This window comes from Meles meles, chromosome 20 (genome assembly GCF_922984935.1).
Source record: "Meles meles chromosome 20, mMelMel3.1 paternal haplotype, whole genome shotgun sequence".
In the NCBI taxonomy this organism is placed as follows: Eukaryota; Metazoa; Chordata; class Mammalia; order Carnivora; family Mustelidae; genus Meles; species Meles meles.
In genome coordinates, this window is record NC_060085.1 from 146,519 (window position 1) to 171,665 (window position 25,147).

The window sequence follows — 25,147 nt, forward strand, 5'->3', positions numbered from 1 at the left end:
CAAACTAACTCACTTCACCCGTAACACGAGGCGTGTGGGGCAACTTCTGTTCGTTTACTTTCTCACTGTGGCAGGACACACGTGCAAGTCCCCATCGTCACTACTGCATGGAGCGCTCACACCCCTGCCCTCCGTCTCCAGAACTTTCCATCCCCTGCATGGAGACTCTATCCCCGTGAAGCATGGACTCCCCACCCCCTGCCCCAGCTCCGGCTCCCACCCTCTCCTCTCTGTGTGTGGACAGGACTCCTCTGGGCCCTCCTGGGAGTGGGGTCCTGCGGGACGGGTCCTTCTGGGTCTGGTTCCTTTCGCTGAGCCCTGTGTCCTCAGGGTCCCTCCGCGTCATGGCAGGGGTCAGTGTCCCTCCCTTCCTGAGGCTGGACCGTGTTCCCGCCTGGGGACGGACCGCGCCGTGTGTGTCCATCTGTGGACGGACGCTGGGCGCTTCCTAGAGTCACCTGCTGTGATGCGTGCAACTGCGAGCACAGGGCGTGGGAACCTGCTTTCACGTCTTCGGAGGGTACACCCAGACGGGGCAGGACTGGGTCACATGGGGATTCTGCTAAACTTTTCAGGACGGTCTTCATACACACTGGATTTGGCGGCACTATCGCGCACGTTCACAGAAGACTACTCTGCGTAGCTCAGACGCCACCAGGACTTGTCCACTGGTTCAGAATATCACGTTGCTTACAGCAACGCCGGTGGTCTCTGAGCTGCTGGCCCCGTGTCCACAGCAGCCGCGTGCACCCTGGTCATCGAGAAGGCACCAGCTTCCGCCCAGGTCCCAATGCGTCTACGGGAGCGAAGTCTACACGTGCACACACCGAAACATATCCTGAGTTACTGTGGCTTGTTGTCACCGTGTTTCTCCTTTTTATTGCTGCTTTGTTAAATCCTACCGACTCTCAGGGTCAGAAACGTGCGGAGAGGTGTTATGGATGGACCCGAGCTTCACTTCATGGTGGAGATTTACAAATACTGGGTCTAAATAAGGAGCGCTGGACCCAACAGAACCGAAGGCGGAATCACCTGGAAACTGGGACAGCGGGGGGCCCACCCCCCAGAGTCTCTGACACAGCGGCTCTGGCGTGGAGCCCAAGAATGTGCATTTATAACAAGTCCCCAGACATCTGGGCACCACACACTGTTCATCATCGGCTTCAGTCAATTTGATAATCCCATCTCCCTTGCTATGAATGGATTTTTACCATTTGGGGCCATTGAGGTCTGGGGGGAAGAGAATTAAGGAAGGGATGGTCTTCTTTTCTTCCCATGCACATGGTTGGATCCATGTGTGATGCCTGGTGCAGTGGCTGCCATTCTGTGACCATGAGGGCAGCTAAGCCAGCATACTGAAGATGGCAGCACAAGAGGATGGAAAGACCTTAGGTCTTTAGGGATGTCGTCAAGCCACTGAATTAAGTCACCCTGGAGACACCCTACCCCTTGTCTTTGAGGAATAAGCTGTGTTTCAGCCAAAAACATCTCTATTCAGTTAACCTCCCACAGTTCCCTTGCATATCACCAGCCTATGAAAACCGCACTTCAGGGAAAACTGAGTGATACGGAGTCCTCGTTGCTTCACTGACATGTGTCCAGGATTGAGTTCTGATCCCTCCCCAGCCAGTCAGTCCACCGGGCCAGGGTCAGTGTCTTTCTGTGTCCACAGCACCACGAGCAGAGCTGCGCACACCGTTTAAAAACCTTCATTCTTGGAGAGCTTGTGACCGGGCGTGAATGAGGGCACCTCACTAAAGAGAAAGGTCTCAAGGCACCTGGGTGGCTCCGTCATGATGTGTCTGCCGTTGCCTCAGGTCATGATCTCAGGGTCTTGGGATCAAGCCCTGCATCAGGCTCCCTGCTCAGTGGGCAGCCTGCTTCCCTCTCTCTCTGCACCTGCTAGTGCGCGCTCTCTCGCTCACTCTCTCTTTCAAATAAAAATTTTTTGGGGGGCGCCTGGGTGGCTCAGTGGATTAAGCCGCTGCCTTCGGCTCGGGTCATGATCTCAGGGTCCTGGGATCGAGCCCCACATCAGGCTCTCTGCTCCGTGGGGAGCCTGCTTCCTCCTCTCTCTCTGCCTGCCTCTCTGCCTACTTGTGATCTCTCTCTGTCAAATAAATAAATAAAATCTTTAAAAAAAAAAATTTTTTTTTTTAAAGTTTAAAAAGCAGAAAGTTCTTATCAGTGGAGTTTTTATGAAAGCAGAAGCCCAGTGCATCAAAATGGTACGAGTCGGAGGAAGGCAGGACCGGTGGGCCACAGAGCTGGATGCGAATTCTGACTTGTCGCAGCGCGGGTTCACTTTCTTAACGGCGGATGTTTGCTCAGACACGGGCCCCTCACAAACATCAGATCGGGGACAACTAGAACTGAGCCGTCCCCTAAGGCAAACATGTGCCTCGTGCAACCACGATTACTTAAAATTAAGTAAACTAAAATTTCACTCGTTTGTCACACGAGCCTCATTTCAAGGGCTCAGTGGCCAGGTGGGGCCACCATACTGCACAGCAGAGATCTGGAACATTCCATTGCCTCAGGGAGGTCTTTGGGAGGCGATGCTCTAGGTCCACCCCTCGGCGGGTTTACGCAAAGTTCATGGGACACAAGTCTGGCCAAAGAGACATGAGGGGAATCTGGCATTTCTGAGAAAGGTTCCCTCACTCACAAAAGGACCAGATGGGAAGAAGGCTCTTTTCTGTAGGGTGACGGGACAGCCAGAGAAGACCTGGTCTGAAAGGGAAGTCACGTCAAGGGTGGTGTCCTCACCTCCTGGGGCGGCTGTCACCCCACAGACAGGGCAGTTTAGAACAACAGACGTGAATTTCCTCGCAGTCTGGAGACCAGAGACCCGAGATCCAGGTGTTCAAGGCCGGACCCCCCCCGAAGGAGGGTCCTTCCTGCATCACGTGGAGCCTGCTGGTGGCCTCTGGTGGCCCCGGACGCGCAGCCCAGTCTCTCTGTTCTCCGCCACCTCTTCACACAGCTTACCAGGACCCTTAATTACATCGGCAAAGACCCTGTTTCCAAACACGATCACATTCTGGGGTTCCAGGTGGACGCAGATTTCGAGGGCACTTTCACCCCAACACAGAGTGACAGAGCCCAGGTCCACAGGGAGGTCAGCAAGCCGCTGAGCTGAGCGGCCACAGAGATGAGACGACCTCACCTCAAAGCTCTGAGTGTGGTTTGGGGTGCAGCGGCCACCATGACCCTTAGCAGGAGAGGGTCCCATGGGTTCCTCCACGTGGCCGTGCCTTGGTGTCCTCATCTGTACAGCGGGCAGGCACCCTCAGGGCCGTGACGATGACGCAGGCCAGTCCACACCTGGCACCGCACTGGGCACCCAGAACTCAGATGCCGCGTTCCCCTCTCTGCCTGCTGGGGCTCCACCTTCTCGTCTCACACAGGGGTCTTTCCAGAGGTCCGTGAGGCTTCCAGGCAAACACAGCAGAGATAGAGGCTGGTTCCGACCCCATGGGGCCTGGGTCAGGGCCCTTCATCCATCAGAGACGCCTGTGGGCTCCATCTCCACAGAAGGTCCCCACTGCTCTCCGCCCCCACGTGTCCCTGATCCAGGTCATCTCTCGTCCCCTTCTGGCCCTCACCCCACCCCATTTCCACAGAACTCCCAGAAAGACCCCTCAAAACCCCAAACTCCACCCTTTGAACCTGCTTAAAACCATCCACACGCAGCTCGCCTACAAACCTCTCGTTCCTCTGCTGCTTCTCTCCGTAAGTCCACACGCACGGGTCCCCTGCTGTTACCCAGACATGCCAAGTGCGTCCCCTGCCGCTGGGCCTTGGCACTTGCTGTGCCCCTGCCGGGACTCTCTCTGCCCAGCTGTTTCACGTCTGGGGCCTCACGGCTTCAGGTCGCCACCGAAATGGCATCTCCTGCGCGATCCCTTTCCCTGCGACGCCCTCTGAAGGGAACACCCAGTCTTAGCCTGACATCATTTTACTTTAATGAGCACCTGTCGGTATCTGCCATTTACTTGTTCTCTGAATTTACTATTTACTATTTCGTGTCTCCCTGTAGGATCTAGGCCTGTAAGCACGGGGACTAGGTCCTCCTTTCCCACCGGGTCAGTGCCTGGCAGGACGGGCATGCACTGGTATTTGCTGCATTGACAAAAACGTCACGATCACGAAAATGACCTAACAGCGTGCGCCCCACAGCCCAAGCATCTGAATTCGGAACACTCTACCCCCCACACCCACAGCCAAGGGGGGATGCAGCTTCTCCAGGGCTGGGAAGCCCACCATGCACGCGACACCCTGGCTACAAAGCCAATCCTGAACCGAGTCACGCCTGCAGACCCACTGCCAGGATTCAGGAAAAGAAAGGGCAAAGAACCAAGTCGAAGACCCACGAGAAAGGGGACAGACCCAGACTGCGGGGCCCCGGCCAGTCCGCGGTGGGGCCTGAGGCTCCACACATCTCACAGGGTCCCAGATGATACGATGCTCAGACCTGAGCCAGGCATGGAGGAGGGAGGGTCTGTGACATGCAGGAAGTCCACACTCTCAGGGACACAGTACTTTCCTGGGGCTGTCAAAACTGAGCACCACAAGCCCAGCCACTTAAGCCACAGAAACGTGGACTCTCCCCGGTCTGCACGCCCAGAAGTCTGAAATCAGGGTGTAGGCAGCACCACGCGCCCTCTGGAGGCTCCAGGAGAGGGTCCTTCCTGCCTCTTCCTGCTCCTGGGGGTGGGGAGGAGCAACCCTTGGGGTCCCCAAGCCTGTGGGAGCATCTCTGCCACGTCTGCCTCGTCTATGGGTCCGTGTCATTTCCCTTTTAGGACAACACCAGCCTACTCCGGGATGACCGCATTTTAACTTGATTCTGTCTACAAAGACCGTGTTCCTAAGAAAACTGCGTTCGCAGGTGCCCGTGGACATGAATTTAGCAGGGGACACGAGTCCACCCAGCCCTCGGAGAGGTGGGACAGGAGGTGTTGGGGACAGCTGCAAAGGGAACAGAGAACCAAATGTAAACGCATTGACTTGCGGAGTCCTTGTCCCAAAAAGCCACCTGAGTGGGTGTGACTCCTGCCCGACGTTTGAGGACATTCCGGACTCTGATGGTTTCTCAGACGGAACAATGGGCTGTGGCTCAGAGGAGGCTTTCTGCGGAGGGAGGCCGGCGAGCGTCCTCGGGCTCGCTCTACGGGTTCAGGACAGACACCTGAGTAGAGCCGGTAAAATGTTCCCAGTCGTAGGTAGAGACGCACAGATCCCTGCTCGTCCAGCTCTTCCGTCCGTTAGAAAGGCTCACCAGGATAAAGGCCCCTCGCTCTACACCCCACCCTGAGTCCCGCAGTCTGCCCGAATCCTGCGGTCCGGCTGGGCGCGGCCCCTTTCCAGACACCCCTTCCCCGCGCCCCCCACCTCGGCTAGGGCGTCCGCAGGTTCCGACTCGGCGAAGACGCTTTTTATGCGGGTCCGGGGGGTAGGACCCAGTCCCAGTCCTCCCCGCACCGCGCCCCCCGGCAGCACGGACCCAGCTGGAGAACGCTTCACCTGCGCATGCGTGCCCCCCACCCACCTGCCGCCCTCTCCCCGCCCCTCCCCACGTGACGCGGTGGGAACCCTGACCCCAGCGCCGCGCAGGCTGGAGATGGGGGTCCGGGCCGGTGGGGAGACGCGAGAGGATGGAGACGAGAGACCGGGCTCTCTGGGTGTGGGCGGCGAAGAGAAGGGCAGAGGGGAGCCCCAAGCTGGGAGTCCGGGGACGATACGGCCCCGAGGACCCCGGGCGGCGCACTTACCCGCACGATGTAGGAGACCCCGGGCCCCAGGACCCTGGCGTCGGGGTGTAGCCAGCCGTGCGCCGGCTTGTGGATGAAGCTGCCTTTGCGGATCCACTCGTCGGCCGCGGCGTCCGGGGGCCCGGCCACCCCCCGCGCGCCCCGCGCGCCCCGCGGGCCCCGGGCCCCGGCGGCCCGGCAGCGGCTGAGCGCGGGCAGCGGGCAGGGCGCGGCGCAACGCGGCTCGCAGGCGCCCAGGACCGCCGCCGCCAGCGCTGGGACGCCCGCCGGGCCGGCCGGCTCGGGCTGGGAGTCGGCGGCCCCCGCGCCCCCGGCCGTGCGCGCTGCCGCCGGGCTCCGGCCCAGGAAGCCCGCGGGAGCGGCGAACTTCCACTGCGGCATGCGCGGCAGCAGCGCGCAGAAGGTGGTGGGCGCCTCGGGCTCGGGGGGCGCAGGGGGTGCGGGGGGCGTGCGCCCGCCCGGACCCTGCGTCATGGCCGCGGTCGCCCGACCGGGCGCTGCGCCTGGCGCGGAGGAGGCCCTCTCCTCCGCCCCGCTCCCTCCCCTCCGCCCCGCTCCCTCCCCTCCGCCCCGCTCCCTCCCCTCCGCCCCGCTCCCTCCCCTCCGCCCCGCTCCCTCCCCGCCCCCGGCCCGGTGATGTCATCCGCCCGGTCCAGCGCGCAGCCGCGGGGGGCTGCGCCCCTGGGACCCGGACCCTGGGCGTCCGGGCGCCTGCGGGGAGGCTGGGGAAACTGAGGCCCGCCGGAGGCAGGGACGCTGCCTCGGCTCCAGCAACCGGGAAGGGAGACGACGTTTCCAGCCCCAGACCGGGTCAGCGACCCCAGCGTCGCCCCACCCACCGTTGCCCAAATTCCTAGAAGGACAGAGGTGGGAGACACAGAAATCTGCCTCCTCCCGCTTCTGGCTGATGGGGAAACTGGCGCCTGGAAAGGGGTGGGGACGCGGTCAGCGAAGGAGAGAGCTCCAGACCCTAAGGTCGGGCCCCTCCCTTCGCACTGTTCCAGCCGCAAGATACTTGAAAATTGCCGCCTTGCCCCGTTTCCTAATGAGGAAACTGAGACCCAGAGAGGGACGCGCGACGAAGACTGGTGCCCGGCAGTGTGGGTTGGGCTGGCCAGGTCTGGGAGGGAGGAGCGAAGCCCAGTCTCTCCTCTGCTTTTTCCCTGGGCTTCGGTTTCCCAGGCTGGAAGCTCGGGGCGCGAGCCGGAGGGTCCCAGGCTGCTCCTCCATCTCTGGGGAGTTCTGTCCCGCATCGGCCCAACTGAACTCAAGGGCCTCGGCCTTCCAGGCCGGCCCGCCCCTCCCGTCCCCAGCCTTTGTCCCCCACCCAGACCTCAAAGTCTGATTCCTTCTGCCCCAAGGGTTCCACAGGCCACGGTCACCCCAGGACCCAGCCTCCTTCCCCTCCCCCGCACGGGGTGGGGCTGGCTGCCGGGAAACAAAGGGAGGGGGGCCGGGGCGCGCGCAGGTGGGGAAGGAGGGGTGAGGCTGCGCGGAGCCCGATCGATCAGTCGGAGACATGAGGTCACAGCCGGGCGCTAGCCCCGCAGCCTGTGGGGGAGGCGGCGAAGCGGGGAGGGACTCGCCTCGGATTGGCCGGCGTTGGGGCGGGGCCGGGGTCGGTGCGGCCGGGAGCCTGCGCGGGTCACGCCGCGGGGAGGGCTCCCGGGCCTCTGCGTGGTCGCGGTCAGAGGGTGTGCGGCGGGCGAGTGCCCCGGGGCCGCCGGGAGGGCGGGGGGTGGGGTGACGTTGTCAGGGCCTGGAGCCCCCATCTGGGTTTATGTGTTGTGTGTCTCTACACATACGCAGACCGTGGGAGAGTTGACCTGGTGGTCTGTTGTGTGCAGATTTGAACATGTGTGTGCATGTGAGGGGGGGCATCCGGTTCCCCTGGGGGTGGGCGTGTGTGTAGGGGTCCTGGTGTGTGTCCACCTCCTTAGATACGGGGTGCGTGTGCAAGTTTGGCATTTCCAGCCTGGAGGAAAGGGACAGAGTCAGGGCTGTGCATCTCAGGACCCCTCTGGGTCATGCCTGAGGCGCCACCCCTGGACCATGTCCTCCTGGTGGCAGTCTGTCCCTCCCAAGCGCCTGGGTCTGGGTTTTTCTGGGTTAGGGGTTTAGGAGACCAGGGCTTATCACACAGGAGGCTTGGTCACATGACACCATCCTTCTGTTTCCTTCCTATTCCTAGGAAAGAACGGCAGGAACAGAGCCAGAAGACCAAGATTCCGATCCCGGCATCAGAGGGACACGAGGGCTCACTGTGTGCCCTCAGGCAAGGGTCCAATCTCTTCAAAGCCCCATTTTCTCTCAGTAAATATTAGTTGCCTCCTGAGTTGCTGTGACGCTTAGATAATCTTTAACAATATCTGAAACACGGTAGGTACCTACTGATAGATGCAAAGTAGAATACATTAAACTCCTATACATCCTTCAAAGCCCAGTTTCAATGTCCCCTCTTCCAGGAAGCTTACCTGGCTTCCCCCATTCGAAGCCCTGGCTCTACCTCTCTCCTTACCCAGCCCTGGGTCCCTCTGGTCCCATCCAGTCGCCGAGGGGCTGCAGAATTGGGGGGTCTGGATCCAAAGAGCTTAAGTCTCCTCTCTTTGGCGTGGACAGTGGTAAATGAGCTCACGTGTGTGATGCTGGCGCTCTCGTGCCACAGACAGGTTTATTGGCCGCTAGAGGGGGGTCGGGCTGCTTCCTGCCTCGTTTGGGGGCTGGAACCGGCGCAGGCAGCTGTGCTTCTGTGAGAAGCAGGGAGAGCCCGAGTTGAGCAGAAACCTGAGCTGTGTCAGGGACCCAGGCCCTAGCAGGGCAGACGCTGAGTTCTAGGACACCGGAAGCTCATCCCCAGCCAGCCTCTTGGGAGGGCTGGGGTTGTCCCTTTCTCTGCTGGCCTGACTCGGCCCGGCGTGACCAGGAGGAAGAAACTGGGGCACTGGCAGGAAGCTCACCCCGCACGGGGCCACAGGGTCACAGCCTCCAGAGACCAAAGGAAGCAGGTGGCCTAGAAGGACCTCAAAGTTCAGAAAAAAAGGGAGGAAAGAGGCGCCTGCTTGCACTTCTCCAAGCCCCCCACCAGCCAAAGCCAGGCCCAGGAGGGGCCTTCCCACACCCCCACTTGACAAGGCAGGTAAACTGAGGCTTGGTTCAGGGGCAGCGAGGAGTCCTGACCCCAAAGCTGTCAGGGCGTGGTGTCCGCAGCCATGGTGGCCCCCCATTTGGAGTGGCGGATGCCCATGGTGAATGCTGGGGCTCTGGCTCTGGTCATGGTGACCCGCTCAGGCCTGTGGGCTCCAGGCCCAGGGGTCTCTTCCGGGGGGCGGGGGGCACGAGGCCGGCCCAGCATGGTGAAGGCGGGCCGGCGCTGGCGGTAGGTGTCGGGGTCCGGGCTGTCGTACTGGCCAGGGCCTGGGATCTCAGCGGGGTCCTGAGGGGGGCGGATGGGGGGCGTGCGGCCTGCCACGGTGTAGCTGGGGCTGCGGGGCTTAGAGACTATCTGGGAGCCCCAGAGGGAGGGCAGGGTGTAGGTGTTGGGGGCAGGTGCTGCCGTGTCCTGGAGCTGCGGGCGCAGGCGGGAGCCCAGAGTGAAAGCCGGGGGGGTCCGCTGGCGCACAGGGGCCACCTTCTCCGGGCTGTAGGCCCCGGGGCCTGGCGTCACCTCCAGACCTGTGGGGGGGGGGGGGGTTGGCAGCGTCCTCACCTGCTCAAAGACATGCGTGGCTGCCCGTTGCCCCCGTGCTTCACAGCACCTCTCAGGAAGCCCCGGGGTGTCTCTCCTGCTTCCCAGACCTCCCCGTAGAGTAGTCCATTCCCTCTTTCTTTGTGGTTTCGAAGAGAGTGGGGAAGGGGAAGAGGGAGAGAGAATCTTAAGCTGGCTCCATGCCCAGGGTGTGAGCCCAGTGTAGGGCTCAATCTCACGACCCCGAGATCAGGACCTGAACCAAAATCAAGTGTTGGACACTTAACTGACTGAACCACCCAGGCGCCCCTAGTCTGTCCTCTTTAAGCCTCTGGGCCTTTGCCCACACTGAACTCTGCCAGGCCTACCTTCCATTTTCCCATTCCCACCTCCCAGGAGCTGCTGCTCCTCCTTCCGAACAGCCCAAAGCCCCCTCATTCCTGCTGCCTTTCCCACCCCTTCCTCCTCGGCAGAGCCTCACAGCAGGGATGGATGGACAGATGGACGGATGGATGGATGGGTGGATGGACGGATGGGTGGATGGTTGGATGGATGGATGGACGGATGGATCAGGGAAGGATGGGTGGATGGGTAGATGGATGGACGGATGGACGGATGGATGGACGATGGATGGGTGGATGGACGGACGGACGGATGGACGAATGGACGGTTGGGTGGATGGTTGGATGGATGGATGGATGGATGTTGGATGGGTGGATGGATGGTGGATGGGTGGATGGAGGGTGGATGGATGGTGGATGGGTGGATGGGTGGATGGTGGATGGATGGATGGATGGATGGACAGACAGACGGACGGATGGACGGATGGATGGACGGAGGCATGGATGGATGGATGGATGGGTGGACGGATGGACGGGTGGATGGACGGATGGATGGGTGGACGGATGGACGGGTGGATGGGTGGATGAATGGACGGGTGGAGGGACGGATGGATGGACGGATGGGTGGATGGTTGGATGGATGGATGGATGGACGGACGGATGGATGGACAGGTGGACGGATGGATGGGTGGATGGTGGATGGATGTGTGGATGGATGGACAGATGGATGGGTGGGTGGATGGACCGATGGGTGGGTAGATGACTGGGTAGCTGGATAAATGGGTTGATGGGTTGTGGTTGGGGGGACTCATGGGTAACGTAGATGGACGGATCATGGCTGGACGGATGGACAAGTGGATAGACGGACAGACCGGTGGAGCAGTGGGGTTAGACGGGTGAATGGACGGACGGAGGAGCTGGCGGGCCAGTGAGTGGATGAGCGAGGGACCGGGCAGAAGACGAAACGGTGTGTGGATGGGAGATGCCAAGGACGAGCCCCCGTGGCCCTCACAGCACCGCCCGTGCTCAGGGTCACAGTCCTGTTCTCAGGCCCTCAGCCCCTCCTCGGAGCCCCTTTATTCTGACATCCAAAGACACTGAAGTTCCAGGACCTGGGTGGTGGGAGGGGAAGGAGGGGATGGAGGCAGGTTCTGAAAGGGCAGCCCTGACCAGGTACTTACAGCGAGACTTGCCTCGGCCCTGCATGGAGTAGGCAGGGCTGCAGCTTCGGCCAAACCGGGTGACTTTTGGGTCCAGGAAGTAGACAGGCCCAGGGCTGCTGTCCTGTGGAGATGCTGGGGGGGGGGGGGGGAGCCCAGGGTCCTGAGAGCACCTCGGTGGGCCCCCTCGACCCCGCTCAGTGCCCCTGCTCCGCCCCAGGGCACCCGCCCTGCAGACAGCCCCCAGCCCACCTTAGACCACCGAGGTCTGGTTGCCCTGACTTTGTCCTGATGAGCCTTGCTGTGTCCTCGTGGTCACAGCCGTCTTCGGCCGCAGACCAGAGAACCCGCTGGTGGCTGGTTGGAATTGCACGGACAGTAAGACTAACTAGACCCAGAGGAAGGCCCCCGGCATGCTTGGGCTTGCCCCCGGGTGGGACCATGTGGGTCTCAGCACGGCCCCCGTGAGCTGTGTCTCTGCCTCGGTCTCCTCGGTGGCAGGGTGAGAAGATGGGATGGGGGGAGGGTCCATGCGGGACACCCCATGGCGGAGACCCCTCACTGAAACTGACGTCACTGCCACTGCTGAGCCATGAACGTGTGTGCCTCTGCATGTCGTCGGGTGACACGGACTCACGGGGTGGCCCACACACGCCCCAGCTCCAGGCCTGTGCGTCTGCTGCCGCACCACTGCGTCCCTCGTCTCCCAGGGGCGCGACTGAGCTCCTCACCCTCCACAGCCCCGACCACATGCCTCCGCCTCCAAGAAGTCTTCCCAGGGATTCGGCCAAGTCTACACTGGCTCCCACCCTCCCCCGCCTTCCCAGCCAGTCTGTCCCTCTGTTCCAGACTGTGTCCTGGGAGAACCCAGGCTGCTCTGGGCAGAGGCGAGGTTCTGAGCCCTTCCCGGTGGAAGACAACAGGCCACTCCCCTCGTTTGCCTTCTGGGACCCCTTGGAGTTTCTGGAGATTCGTGTTGGTTCAGGCCGGGATTTTTGCTGATTCTGAAGGCTGAGAAGCTGCTGCTGCCCGGGGAAGTCCGTGAGCCAACCCCACCGCAAACTCTCGTCCCTGGGAATCAGAGTCCTTGTGCGGGACCCTCCCCTACCCAGGTGCCCTGGGGACCTCAGCTTTGGAAAATGGGGTGATGGAGTCTGTGAGTGCTCCTATTAGAAACGTGACGGCCAACCATGAATAGCAACGGGCAGCGAGCTGGGGCCACAGGCACCCACGGGAGCGGCTCCAATGACGGACGCCCGCCCGGACCCTGACACAGCAGGGGCGCAGAAGAGAGGACCCCAATGACGGGCCAGCCCCGCCGCCCGCTGCCTGTCCACACAGCAGAGATGGTCACGGTGCCCTCTCCGCGGCTATCTGCGAGGAGCCCCATCTTGCTGATGGGGAAACTGAGGCTAGGACCCCCGCAAAGCCCACTTCCGCCGTGCCCTGCCTGGACACCAGGCGCTAATCCTGGCTCACAGATGTGGGCAGGCGCCTGTTGGTCTCATGCTGAGGATAGCTCTGGAAAGGGTACACTGTCACTGTTTGCAGGGGAGGACGCTGGGGCATGGAGCTGCTGGCAGTCGCGTCCACAGTCGGGCAGCAGGGAAGCCACGAGGCCAGAAGGCAGGCTCGGGCACCCTGCAACACACTGCGTCCGGCCTTCCCTCTCGCCCAAGGACACGGAGGACACCTTCCCTAGGGTCACCATGCAAGCCAGGTGGGGCCGCGGATCCGCAGGAGACTGAGGCTCAGAGGCCCCCCCCCACGCATCCCAAGCTTACCGGGGCGTGGCCTCCAGAAGAGGGAGTAGGCCGGGCTCAGCGCCCTGGTGCAGTCGTGGTTGACGAAGCCCAGGGTGGGCGGCAGGACGTACAAGCCTGGCCCCGAGCCTGCGACCAGAGTCCTGCGGTCACCACCTGCAGCTCCAGACACCGGCACGTGCGCAGAAACCCAGGGCCCAGCCACCGAGCCCCCGCCTGGGCTGCCTGCCACCCTCCATGGCAGGGGCAGGGGGTGGGAGCCGCCTGCCCCCTCCCCGGGTGGGGGTGAGTGAGGGGCATTGTGAGTCAGACCTCAGTCAAAGGTAGGAGGGGCCTCAAGGCCGGCAGCGTCCTCCTGCTTGACGGCACATTGGGACAACCGAGGCCCAACAGAGACGCGCCGTCACAGGTGGGGAAACCGAGGCCCAGACACAGAGACGTACCGTCACAACTGCAGTGTTTGGTGGCCTCAGCAGGAAGGTCAGAACCCCAGAGCCTCCCCCTGGTGTCCCGTTGCACACAGAAGCGTGAGCCGGGCCTCACGGAGAGTGCACGGCAGGCGTCGGGCTAGGAAGGCCCAGGCCCCAGCAGAACGTCCTGACCTCCCAGCCCCGCTCTCACCCACTCTGTCCTGGCTGCCTCGTGGTCGGCTAAGCCACGACAGCCTTCTCGTCTGTCTGCCCCAGGGACCTCTGCCACCTGTCGCTGTGGTAGCATCGGCCAAGGGGCCTGCCCGCCACATGCCTGGTTCTTGTTGGACAGAAGCACACCCAAGAGCCACACTTGCACCCCTCCCTACTAGGAGGGAGACTGAGGTTTGGGGAAGGGCAGGGACTTGTCAGAGCCTTCTGCCTCCAGCTGGGCTCCCAGATCATCCCAGAAACCACAGCGGAGCTGGGGAGAACAGAGCAGGACGACACCTCCTGCCACGGCCTCCCCCCTCCACAGCCGGAGCGTACCGTCCTCCGCAGTGGCTGTCCCACAGGACTTCCTCAAGCCGACGTCCAGAATCGGGCACGCGGCAGCCCGCCAGCCCTGGGGTGCTGTGGTCAGCCGTGGATCGGGGTTACAGCCAAGGGTCCCCATGGCGAGCAGGTGGGGGCTGCAAGGGGCACAGGGGCCAGGCAGGGGCCACGCAGGCTGCCGTCTCGGCCGTAGCCACAGCTCCCGGCCGCAGCTCCCGGCACTGTCCTCGGGCCTGGTGGCTTGTGCTGGTGTTGGCAGAGCCCTGGCCTCAGCCCCCGCCCCCCAGGGACCGCACAGACAGTCCCTTGTCTGTCAGCAGAGAGTCTTGGGGCCCTGGCCCTAGTGGGCTGGTCGGCGGACGCTGGCCTGGAAGCGCGGCCAGGATCGAGTGTCGGCCTGGTGGCTGGACAGTCCAGGAAAGAATCTGGTGTCGGCAGAACGGGTCCCCAGGGAGCCATCAACCTGGGCAGCTGGGGCCAGAGAAGGCTCCAGGGAGCCAGAGCCATAAACACGGCACCTGCAGCAGAAGGAGCCGATGAGCTCTTGGAAGTGTGGCCCCATTTCTGCAGCTGGGGAGACCGAGGCGGAGCGCAAGCTCACACGGGGAGATTGCCGCTGCGTGGGAGCTGCAGCGTCAGGCCGAGGAGCTGGCCCGCCTGCCCGCCTGCGCCCTCCCCTCCTCTCCTTCATCCAGGCAGCACTCACTGAGCACGGCCCGAGTACTGGGCTGTCTGGGCTGGGGACACAAAGGAGTAGACGGAAAGGAGCTGGTGTTCTCAGGAGGGGACGAAGGAAATAATGAATTAAGAAATGAGCACACGGGCGCCTGGGTGGCTCAGTGGGTTAAGCCGCTGCCTTCGGCTCAGGTCATGGTCTCAGGGATCGAGTCCCGCATCGGGCTCTCTGCTCAGCAGGGAGCCTGCTTCCCTCTCTCTCTCTCTCTCTCTCTCTCTCTCTCTCTGCCTGCCTCTCTGCCTACTTGTGATCTCTCTCTGCCAAATAAATAAATAAAATCTTTAAAAAAAAAAAAAAAGAAATGAGCATACAGCATATAAGAAGATGTAAATGTGCCAGAAAACACCCACCAGGTAGGAGCCCACAATGGCTGCATAGGTGCAGGCCACGTGTTGGGGCCGGAGGACAGGTCCTTGAATTGAGAAGGTAAAAGAAGAGCGTGTCATAAGGGAATGGCCGTGCAAAGGCCCCGGGGCAGAAGCCACGATGGCAAGGAGGCAATGGCGGTCCTCCAGGATGACGCACTGCCTCCCAGAAGCCAACAGAGACTTACTTCCCTGCCTCCACTAAAGCCAGCCGCTGTGTCCGGCTCTAAGGGGCTCAGGAACCTGACAGAGCAGGATTCAGACTCCTGCGCCTTCCGTGTGTGTTGTCAGGCCATTTGCACTCTGACTTTCAACAGCTTCATTGCGCTATAACTTACATACGATGCAGTTCGCTCCTCAATGTAAGTTTTGTACAACTTATAATTTAACTTTTTAATCAAAATGTTAAGGAGTTCATAATGAGTTTGAAATGTTCATATTAGAAAAGAAGGGGGGCACCGGGGGGCTCAGTGGGTTAAGCCTCTCCCTTCAGCTCAGGTCATGATCTCAGGGTCCCGGGATCGAGCCCCTGCTCAGCGGGGAGCCTGCTTCCCCCTCTTTCTCTGCCTGCCTCTCTGCCTACCTGTGATATTTCTCTCTCTCTCTCTCTCTCTCTCTGTCAATAAATAAATAAAATATATTTTTTTAAAAAGAAAGAAAAGAAGGGGGAAGAAAAAGATCTTAAAACTAGTGGGCACCTGGGTGGCTCAGTGGGTTAAGCCGCTGCCTTCAGCTCAGGTCATGATCTCAGGATCCTGGGATCGAGTCCCACATCGGGCTCTCCGCTCAGCAGGGAGCCTGCTTCCCTTCCTTTCTCTCTACCTGCCTCTCTTGTGATTTCTCTCTGTCAAATAAATAAATAAAATCTTTAAAAAAAAAAAAACACTAGTGACCTCAGGTTCCACTTTAAGAAGCTAGAAAAAGAGGAGTAAGTGGAAGGAAGGAAATTAAAGACATAAGAGTAGAAATGCCTGATATGGAAAACTGTAGAAAGAATCAACAAAGCCCCTCCCCCCAAAACCTGGTTCTTTAAAAAGATCAACAAATTTAATAAAGTTCAAGCTAGAATGACCAAAAACCAATGAAAAAGAACACAAATGACCAATATCAAGACTGGAAAAGAGACATCGGTACAGACCCACATGCCTTAAAGGGACAGTAGGGTCTCTGTGAAGCCACCAATGGGAAAACTCCCATCCTTTTCGGGCTCGGGCACTTCACAGGCATCACGCTGGTTAATTATCTCAGGATCCCACTGAGGGAAATGCTGTTGCTAACCCTCAGCTGTGGTCACCGCCGGAACAGAGGCTCCGAGAGGGGAGGAGACATGTGCAGGTTCCTGACTAACTTAGCAGCAGAGCCAAGAGTTGAGTCCAGGGAATTCTGACTCAGATTTTCATTCAAAGGTTAGGGTCAAGGGCTTCTCCCAGACTCTAATCCCAGCTCAGCTTTCCAGGAGGGCTGAAAACCCACTGCGGACTCCTGCAGCCCCAAGGATACAACCCGAGCCCTCGCTGGCACCTAAGGTCCTGCCAGGCACAGAGTCGCCCTTCTTCCCCTCTGCCCTCGCCTCCGCTCAGTCCTCGCTCACTCGGCTCCCATCACAGGAGCGCTCCCTATCCTCGAAGCCACTGCAGCCAGGTCCCACCCCAGGGTGCCTGCTTGATGTCCCTCCACCTGGGAACCTTGGTACCTCCATTCTCAGACACCTGTGGGCCCCCCAAATTGGACAAGCCGTTTGCTTCTTTCCAGAAGCGGCGCAGACTCCAGCACTGTGACCAGAACTAGGCATTGACAGGAGACAGGAGGTCAATACCCCAACCTCCTCCTCCCCCTGCCAGCCAGTCTGTCCACCGACCAAACCTGGTCAGCACTGCTGAGCCCAGGGATGCCGCCACGGAGACCAGCCTCAAGGACTCAAGACCAGGCGGTGGAAGGACCAGGGTCCTGGCTGCAGGATGATCCTTCATCCAGGTTCCAGCTGGGATGCGGCCCTGACTGCTCGGTGTCCGCACTGCGACACGGAAAGGAGCCAAGGGCTAATGCAGGGTGGGGATAGGCAGCAATGACTGCCTGAGCCAGAGGCGGAGGTTTGGAGACCTCAAGGTCCAGTAATATCACCAGACTGAGTTGAGCCGCAGAAACCTCCCCAGCCCGGCCTCCTGCCGATCACACCAGCTTCTGGCTCCTCACCACCGCCAGCTGAAGGCATGTAAATGAGAAGCCAATTGTAGGCCCTGCAAATGAGCCATGTTTCTAATCCAGTCTGACTCACTGGCAGAAGAAAGCAAATCAGCAACATGGAACAAGGAGGGCTGCACTGGGATAGGGCGCGAGCATCCTCCCTCGGCCTATGATCCGGCCTTGGGGGGCTCCGGGCCTCAGCAACCCAAGGCGACTTGGGACGGAGCTCACGGCATCGATGCTCATACTTATCAATCCGACTGTATTTCTACGTGCGCCCACGGTGCGCCAGGCACGGTTCAGGCGCTGGGAGAACAGGTGTGAACAAAACGCATCAAGTCCCTTCCTCACCCTTTTGTTGAGAGAGGCTAAGTGTGTTTTACATTATTTGAGAAGTCAAAGTCCTGTTGTGGGAAAAAATCGAGGCCAGGCAGGGCTTGGAGGTGTGGGGAGTTTGCAGTTTGAAGTGGGGTGGTCAGGGGAAGCCTCGGAGAAGGTGATGTTCCAGAGAGACCTGAAGGAGGTGAGGAGGGAGCCAGGGGATGGTCTGGGGAGACGGCAGAGCAGGTGCAAAGGCCCTGAGCCTCAAGAGCACCTAGTGCTCCCAAGACACAGCGAGGAGGCCCATATTGGTTGGAGCGGAATGAGTGGTGGGGAAAGAGAAGGATCAGGTCGTGCAGGGTCTCCGACGAGGATTGGGGCTTTTACCCAGAGGCACCGAGGTGCCGGGGAGCCCTGGAGGGCTGCGGGCAGACCAGAAGCCGGCCGGCCTCGGTGCTCATCGGCGTCCTCTGGCGGCGGCGGGGAGAACGGATCGTGGGTGGCGCCGGGAGACAAGGAGCTGGGAGCCTGCCCTGGTCCCAGAGGGGCGGGGGAGATGGTGGGGGGAGAGAGAGAGGGGCAGAGGGCGGAGGCGGGAAGAGGTGGGAGACGAGATGGAGTTGGGGGAAGACGGGGGAGAAGTGGCGGAAATCGGGGGAGACGGGGGACAGGTGTGGGCTCCACCAGCGGGCAGCGGCCGCGAAGACAAGCAGGTGGGTCCCAGATCCGTCTGAAAACGAAAACCGGCGGGTTTGGGAGCCACTTGTGATGTGGTTCCTCCAGGATTGGGGCCTGAGAACAGGACGGGATGGGGCTGCCTGTGAGCCGGAGGCGGAGACGCGGGTGTTGGGAGAAGATCCAGAGCTCAGAGCTGGAGTGGTGGGACGTGGACCCTGGGGGACCGCCAGCTCTGCCGGTGGTCCGGGTGTGGGTTCTCTCCGCCACAGATGCAAGGACCCCAAACACAGTGGCCTACAAACACCCACGTCTTGTGTCACAGTCTCGGAGGATGACAGAGCCAGGTCCTCTGCCGGTGTGTTGGCCGAGCTGGGGGCTGACCCGGGAGGCTCCAGCGGGTGCACTTCCCAGTTCCCTCGGGTGTTGCAGGATTTGTTTCCTTGTGCCTGGAGGACTGGGAGCCCCCTTCCCAATGGCGTCTGGCCAGGTGGCCTCCTCACATGGATGCTTGGGTTTTCCCAGCCAGCCAGGGGAAAGGTCTCAGCAATACGCAGGATGGGCTGGCATTTTGTGTAACAGCAACAGCGATGGGTGTCCCGGCCACGGGACCTGGTCTTCCCTCTCTCCGCCAACTTCATCTCTTCCTGAATCACGGCCCCCACATTCCCTCATCCCCCTTCCTCCGCTACAACCATTTTCTGCACAAGAACCAAATGATCTTTTGAACCCAAAATATTCCCTGGGCTCTCCCTGTGCCATGAGCAAATCCAGACTCCTAACCTGGCCCGTCCGGCTATGGGGGCAGCAACTGTACAGGGGTGTACTGTACTGTGCAGGGGTGGCCGACACTGCCCACAACACCCAGAGCGCAAACCACATGTGTCACAAAAGAGAAACAAGATAAACCAATTTTAATGATACATTTTATTTAACTTAACAGAAGCAAAAGGGTACCACTTCTGTGTGCAAACACTGTGGCTGACGCTTTACATTCTTTCCTTGGTGCCTTCAAAATCTGTGCGTCTCGCACTCGGAGCGCGTCTCAGCTTGCAGCAGCCGCAGTCTGACCACAGCCACCGCGCTGTCAGCAGAGACCGAGACTGCTTTGCGGTCAGGGCTCCCTTAGTCCAGTGGTTCTCAGCCTAAGGCAGTTCGGCCCCGCAAGGGACGATGGACGGTATCTGGGGACACTTCCAGTTGCCAAGACTCAGTGGGAAGTGTGCCCCTGACACTGCAGGGATGCGGAGGTCCCTGATGGAGCTGAGGGGGAGGGCTGCCACCGCATCCCCCCGCCCCCAGCTCAAGCACACGCATGCGGCCCACGCGGAGATCCCGGGACAGGATTCCAGCCCCCAGAAGCCCCATCGTGCCCACTTGCAGCGATCTCCTCCCCTCTACCTTGTAACCACTGCCCTGACTTCCAAAGTGGGGCTGTTGTCCCCCTTTTTTTGTTTTATATGAACTGTGTACTGTACTCTCATGCGACCTTTCCCTCGACCTAGCGTGTACGAGCTACCCTCTGGCTGGGTACGGCTGTCAAGCGCTCGTTTCCACTGCTGAGTGCACTATCTGCGCGGGAAGGACGCACACTTCATTCGATGAGCTTCTAGGGACTTTCCCGTTGAGACTACTGCAAATACTGCTGTTCCCAGCATTCCACCACAACACGTGCAAAGGTCCTGGGGAAGCACTGGGCTTACGTGTTGAACAGTGAGGAGGCCCTTATGGTTGGAACAGAGTGAGGGGAAGAGAGAGAGGAAGAAAGGGTAGGGAAGGGATGAGGACAGAGTGAGGGAACAGGTGGTGGGCTTGGGCTTTTACCCTGAGCGGGGTGGGCACCCTGCAGGGCTCTGGGCAGAGGAGCGGCGAGGTCAGGTGAGGTCAGGTGTAAGAGACAAGGAGTCAGGCTTTGACCTCAATCTCCTCAAGAACAGGTCTGAGGCTGAACCCAGGCGAGGCTTAGCCACACCCCTGCACTACCACGCCACACACGCACACACACACACATGAACGGAGCACGCAGAGGGAGAGGCCCCAGCTGCGCCTGTGGTGTCCTGGAGCCTAGAGCCAGTGCACGATGAGCTCCTAGTGACGTGTGGGAGAAGGGGCCATCGTCCACATTACTCTGCCATCAGTCCGAGTTCCACCATTCCTTGCTAAAATCATCTGGAAGCTAAAAATGAGGCTGTGCCCCCAGAAGCCCGAGGGGGTGTTTGGGGTTATTGGGGCTTTTTTAGATTTCATTCGGGAGAGAGAGAACAAGCAGGAGGGAGGGGCAGAGGGAGAGGCAGCAGCAGATCGACGTGGGGCCCAATCCCAGGACCCCGAGACCATGACTTGAGCCGAAGGCAGACGCTTCACCGACGGAGCCCTCCAGGCGCCCCATAAGGCTGGGTGTATCGAGTGACGGCTGTCCTCTGTCCCTGCACGCAGGTAGCAGCAGACGGGAGCGCCAACCAGGGCCTCCATCCAGTGGCAGCTGCCACAATCTGTCACTTCCCATCCACTCCTCCTGGGCATCTGCAATCGTCCTTTGTCCCGAGGCCGGCCCCAACTCAGACCCTTTGTTCCGAGGGGACTCTAACAAAGAAGACCTGTTCTCCCCGAGACAAGAGTGCAGGGAACCTGCCAGTCCCCGGTCCTGTCTCCATCCGGGACAGTGGCCGCGTTCCCGGGGGACTGGGCCGAGCAGGATCAGCTCGGCGCTCTGCCCAGTGCCCGTCTTGCCGACGCCAACCCTGAGGTTCAGAGAAGGGAGGGCAGCACAGGTGTCTGGGCCGGCGCTCCTGGAGCCTAGCAGCCCCGCCGGCCTCGCCCATCCTCCCCAGCAGCCCCTCTGGCCTCTCGGCTCTCCTAGAACGGGGGCCCCGGGCCGCCCCGCGCTCGGGGCCTCTGCAGCGGCCGCACCTTCCCGGAGACTCGCCCCTCCCCACCAGACGCCGCACCTGACCCCACGGGCGACCCCACGGGCGACCCCACGACCAGACCCTCCACCGCCCGCTGGCCCCGGCGCGCGGCAAGTACCTGCAGAGCCGAGACCGCGCACCCGACCCCGCTCTCAGACTCGGACATCAGGCGCCGCGACGAGCTGCCCTCGGCGAGACCTGGTCCCCAGCGCCGCCTCGCCGGACCCAAGCACGCTCCGGCCGCTAGACACATCCCGCGAGCGCCCCACGCCGGGGCGCGCAGCCCCGCCCGGCCCCTCGCGAGCTGAGGGGGCGCGGGGGGGGGGGGGGGCGGGGCGGCGCAGAGCCGCGCGTGGCCTTGTGGGAAACGCCGTCGCGGGGCCCGCGGCATGCCGGGAGTTGTAGTGCGGCGGCGCGGGGCGAGCGCGGGGGCCGCCGGGACTTGGGGTCGCCGCGGAGGACCTGACCGGGGCTGAGGGACGCGAGCGCGCCGCAGGGCCGAGGCCCCGCGACCGGCGAGAAGCAGCGGCTGAACCGCCGCGTCCTGCTGGCCAGGAAGCTGGTCACCAAGGACGGCGGCGCCGAGAGCCGCGAGCCTTCCCGCCCCGCCCCTCGGCGCCCGCGCGACCCGGGCCCCACCCCCGCCCTGCCCTCGGTCCCGCGCCCCCGCCCGGCTTAGCCACGCCCAGGCCGTGGCCCCGCGGTCCGGACGCGGCCCCCGGCCTCCCGCTCGGCGGCGCAGACCCCAAAGCAGCTCCTGGCGCAGACGGCGTCCTGAGAGGCCGGGGCCGGCGCTGACTGGACCCCGCCTCGGCGCCTCCTCCCTGCACGTCCGGCCGACGGGACCCCCGGCCTAGCCCGTGGCCCCACCGGCCCCACCCACCGACCCCTGGGGTTCCCAGCGCCGCCGGCCTTGCGGGTGGATCGCTCCCTGGGCGGCGGGGGACCAGCCCCTCCAGGCCGGGAGCGCCCCAGCTGACAACCGCACGTGTCCCCCAGTGTCCCCCCAAGCCAGGACCGCCTGGGAGACAACCACCGGTGGGGTTCGCTGGAGGAGGCGAGGGGAGCGCCCCGCCTCGGGAAAGGACACTCCATCCTGGCTCAGGACGGACCACAAACCCGGTCCGAGCGCCGCGCCCGCTAGAGCACACGGGGCACTGACATTCTCCAGCAGCCCTGCCGGCAAGAGTGGCAGGAACAGGGGCTCCTGGCTGACGGCGGCTGAGCGTGTGGCTGTGGCTCCTGGGGTTGGGACATTGAGCCCCTCGCTGGGCGGGGAGATACTTAGAAATGAGAACACCTGGTGGCGCAGGTCATGACCCTGGGGTTCTGGGATGGAGTCCGCGTCCGCGTCTCCTCTCTCTGCCTCTGTCAAATGAGTAAATAAAATCTTTTTTTTTAAGATTTTTAAATTTTATTTATTTGACAGAGACACAGCGAGAGAGGGGACACAAGCAGGGGGAGTGGGAGAGGGAGAAGCAGGCTGCCCGCTGAGCAGGGAGGCCGATGTGGGCTCCATCCCAGGACCCTGGGACCATGACCTGAGCTGAAGAAAGACACTTAATGACTGAGCCACCCAGGTGCCCCTGAATAAATAAAATCTTTTTAAATTGAAAAAAAAATTAAATCTTTAAAAAGTGGCATAAATAAAATGAATTTTGTAAAATGTAAAATAAAACATATATAATACAGAGTGTATCCAAAATACAGTTGTTCCAATATGTGATACTGCGTTTTTTTAAAGATTGATTTATTTATTTGACAGAGATCACAAGTAGGCAGAGGCAGGCAGAGAGAGAGCCCGACGCGGGGCTGGATCCCAGGACCCTGAGATCATGACCTGAGCCGAAGGCAGAGGCTTCAACCACGGAGCCACCCAGGCGCCCCTAAGTTAAAATCTTAATTAAAATTGCACTCTGGGTGGTCAGCAGGGGCACGTGGCAGATCCGCGGGCAGTGGCCATAGGCTCACGCAGCCAGCAGCTCCGCCGAGCCTCGGTCATTGCTGGGACCCAGCCCCCCTGTCCCTGCAGCTGGGGCGGGCCAGCCAGGCTGGACCCGACCAGCCCTGGACCTAGTGCCACGTGGGCAAACCCTTCTGAACCACTTGAATTTTTCACCGCACATCTGCCTGGCAAGGTGACGTGCCTCCTCACAGAAAAGCCAAAGAGTCTGCATTTTGTGGGGCGTAGCAGTGACGACTTCCTCAGGTGCCACTGGCCCCCCTCTCCGGGCTGCAGGGGCGTGGTCCGCGTGGCCAGCAGAACCCGGAGGGAGCTCCGTGCGGGAGGATGGAAGAGGGGCTGGATGGGTGGGTGGGTGGGCGACGATGCCGGACACGTGGACACATAGATGCCCAGACGACGGGCAGATGGATGGATGGGTAGGTGGACAGATGACCAGTAAGTGAGAAATGGACGGACAGACAGACGGCTGGATGATGGACGAACATGTCAGTCTCTGGTTGGACCCACAGATGGTCTGACTCCCAGACTCCACCCTGGTCTGCCCGCACCTCCTAGGGCTGTGTTTGGGCATGTTCTGCCCTCTGTCCTGGAGGAGTCTGGGGGGGTTGATGACCCCCTGCAGTGCGGTCCCCAGCTGTGGGCAGAATACTGTCACTAGCCCCTCGGCCCATGCAGGGCCGCAGCCTGTACAGTTTCGTCTTCTACCTGTTCCACGCGGAGCTGAGCAAAATGGTGGCCCCGGGCCCCAGACAACGCTGTCAGGACCAGCAGGGCAAACCCGTCAGACAAGGCCCCACCCTCGACCCACCCGTGTCCCAGCAGCCTCCTGCCTGCCTCCAGGGACAGGGATCCCCCACACTGGCCTCTCATGCTCACTCTCTTCTCCCTGGACCATCCTCCGGGGCCACTCTTCCTCTCGGGCTCCTGCCCTGTTCTCCCCCCGCTCCTGATCGCCCTTCAGACCCCCAGCACAATCATCTGCCCTGCGGCCCAGAGCCCACAAGAAGCTTGGTGGTGGGTCCCCAAGTGCCCCACAGCCCTTTGGGTGGGGGCCCCATCAGCCAGGAGCCACTGCCGGAGGACAGCGTAGCGTGAGTTAGCTGCCAGACCTGAAGCCAAGGGTCCCTTCCGGGAGCCCCAGCTGCAGAAGGCTGGGGACCCTCGAGTTCCCACCCTTGCCTTTTAGCTCATTCAGGGCTTTCCTGGCCTGAGCCCTCCAGCCCAGCGGGGGACCAGCCCCAGTCCCCAGGGCAGCTGGGCCCAGCTAGGGGGCCTTGCAGGGCCATCCTGATACCACCCCACCCCCAAGGGCCTCCATCCAGTTGGCCTGAACCCAGATGTCACAGCCCCAAACCTCCACTCCCTTGATGCTCATGACGACCTAAATCTCAGTCCCCCAGATGATCCTCAAGGGGTCAGGCCATGTGCGACCCAGGCTCTGACGCCCTGGCCACCACCCATATGGGCTTCCGCTTCCCGAAGAAAAATAAGTCTTTTTCTTAAAGACATTATTTATTTATTTGGGAGAGAGCACCTCGGAACATGGGGGTGGGGTGCGGGGCAGATGCCCTGCTGAGTAAGGAGCCCAATGCAGGGCTCAATCCCAGGACCCGAGGATCATGACCCGAGCCGAAGGCAGACACTCACTGAAGCCTCACCAAGGGGGCCGCCGGGAGACGCTGTCTTCATGGGCATCCCGTGTTCCTTACTTCCTTCGGGCTCTGACCCCATCCTGTGTCAGCCCTCCTGCCGGACCCCTGCTCTAGCTCAGCCAGGAAACCTCAGGGCAATTTCTCCAGTCTCCTAGAGCTTTTTAATGGGTATTTATTACAGGATCATTCACGAAAAATAATAATAAATAAAAAAAGGATCATTGACAGCTTCCGTTTCCTTCCTCCCTCCCCCATCTCTGAGACCTGCAGAAGCAGGGAGAGACCACTGTGGGCATGTTCTAGGGAGGGGGTCCTCCAGCATGAAACACTCCGCCCTCATGGCTCCAGCCCGCCCCAAAGAAGGAGCCGTGAACCCCCGACCAACCAGTGGTACCAATCAATGAGTGCCGTGGACCCAGCCCAGGTGAGAAGGCTGTCCCCAAAGGGGATAGGCATCTCTGGGGGACTGGGACAACTGGCCTCTCCTGGGTACCCTCTGAGGAGCCCAGGCTCCCATCACAGCCCTGTTGCTATCATGGGAAGGTTGAGGCCAGGACGACAGATCTTTGGGGGGGGGGGCTGGGACCCTCCATGGGAAGGAGGCTTCCTGCCTCTGGCCACTGAGGACTTCCTCCTGAGTGGGGACAA

General features: G+C 61.2%; 2 protein-coding genes and 1 long non-coding RNA gene across 5 annotated transcripts in view; all 3 read right to left on the reverse strand.

Annotated features, from left to right (window-relative positions):
- The window catches only part of SHC2 (SHC adaptor protein 2), a 31,526-nt gene extending 25,224 nt beyond the window's left edge, over window positions 1-6,302 (reverse strand). For both annotated transcript variants that reach the window (XR_006816469.1, XM_045991204.1), the window contains exon 1: window positions 5,778-6,302. Coding sequence is in view for 1 of the 2 variants with exons in the window: in XM_045991204.1 (XP_045847160.1) it covers window positions 5,778-6,251 (474 nt within the window). In the remaining variant the exon portion in view is untranslated. The remainder of the gene's footprint in view (window positions 1-5,777) is intronic.
- Window positions 6,303-8,463: 2,161 nt separating this feature from the next.
- ODF3L2 (outer dense fiber of sperm tails 3 like 2) lies at window positions 8,464-13,885 on the reverse strand. 2 transcript variants are annotated; one of them, XM_045989670.1, is made up of 4 exons: window positions 13,686-13,885; window positions 12,748-12,855; window positions 10,985-11,098; window positions 8,464-9,449 (listed from the first exon to the last, which is right to left on the reverse strand). In XM_045989670.1, the coding sequence occupies exons 1-4, from the start codon at window positions 13,810-13,812 to the stop codon at window positions 8,965-8,967; spliced, it is 834 nt and encodes a 277-aa protein (XP_045845626.1). In that variant the 5' UTR covers window positions 13,813-13,885; the 3' UTR covers window positions 8,464-8,964. The 2 variants fall into 2 exon arrangements, with proteins under 2 accessions (XP_045845626.1, XP_045845627.1); XM_045989671.1 differs by lacking the exon at window positions 12,748-12,855.
- A 4,995-nt stretch (window positions 13,886-18,880) lies between these two features.
- LOC123932041 lies at window positions 18,881-21,150 on the reverse strand. Its single transcript, XR_006816386.1, has 2 exons — window positions 21,000-21,150; window positions 18,881-20,713 (listed from the first exon to the last, which is right to left on the reverse strand). It is a non-coding gene; the product is annotated as an uncharacterized LOC123932041 (long non-coding RNA).
- Window positions 21,151-25,147: the final 3,997 nt, after the last annotated feature.